The sequence below is a fragment of the Octopus bimaculoides genome, chromosome 21 (assembly GCF_001194135.2).
Source record: "Octopus bimaculoides isolate UCB-OBI-ISO-001 chromosome 21, ASM119413v2, whole genome shotgun sequence".
Classification (NCBI taxonomy): Eukaryota; Metazoa; Mollusca; class Cephalopoda; order Octopoda; family Octopodidae; genus Octopus; species Octopus bimaculoides.
The window spans coordinates 31,576,678-31,577,448 of NC_069001.1; the positions used below are offsets into that span (position 1 = coordinate 31,576,678).

General features: G+C 36.4%; 1 protein-coding gene across 1 annotated transcript in view; it reads right to left on the bottom strand.

The window, feature by feature from the left end:
• LOC106880918 (uncharacterized) overlaps nucleotides 1–771 on the bottom strand; it is a 127,266-nt gene that overhangs the window by 7,927 nt on the left and 118,568 nt on the right. Inside the window, exon 6 of the mRNA XM_052975417.1 lies at nucleotides 74–119. Coding sequence (XP_052831377.1) covers nucleotides 74–119 — 46 coding nt within the window. The remainder of the gene's footprint in view (nucleotides 1–73; nucleotides 120–771) is intronic.

Sequence of the window (771 nt, forward strand, 5' to 3'; positions counted from 1 at the left end):
ATATATATATATATATATATATATATATATATAGATATATATATATTTGGCAAGAGAAACAAAAGTGGCCAACCTGAAATATAACAATCTGTTTCAACACATGATTTCACAGCAGGAATCTGGCAAAACAAATACACGTGCGTTTCTACCTTAAATTTATGTTTAAGCAGGATTTTACAGCATTACAATATTATGCATAACTTTCTTTCCATATAATATGAAACCATCAAGTGACATAAGCTTTAACTGAACATTCCCTGCCCTAGCTATAACTTGTGGAGGTAGTCACATTCCTAGCTCCCTCATTATTATTATTATTATTATTATTATTAATATTATTACAATTATTATTATATGAAAACTCACAGCTCATTTTGCTGGGTATGATGGAAAGCGTCAGCTGTCTGCGGCCAGCAGATTAAGGTGACATTTGTCTACTGGTCATGCTTCAAGGACCCTGCCAAGAATTCTGAGCTGGCAGAATCATTAGCACGCTGGATGAAACGCTAAGCGGTATTTCGCCCGCTGCTATGTCCTGAGTTCAATTTCTGCTGATGCCGACTTAGCCTTTCATCCTATCGGAGTAAATAAATTAAGTACCAGTGAAACACTAGGTTGATGTAATCGATGTAATCGACTAGTCCCCTCCCCCCAAAATTTCAGGCCTTGTACATTTAGTAGAAAGGATTATTATTATTATTATTATTATTATGGGGATGCTGGGTTTGGAGGAATCACTGGAATGGCTGGCAAGGGGGAATGGAGTGTGGT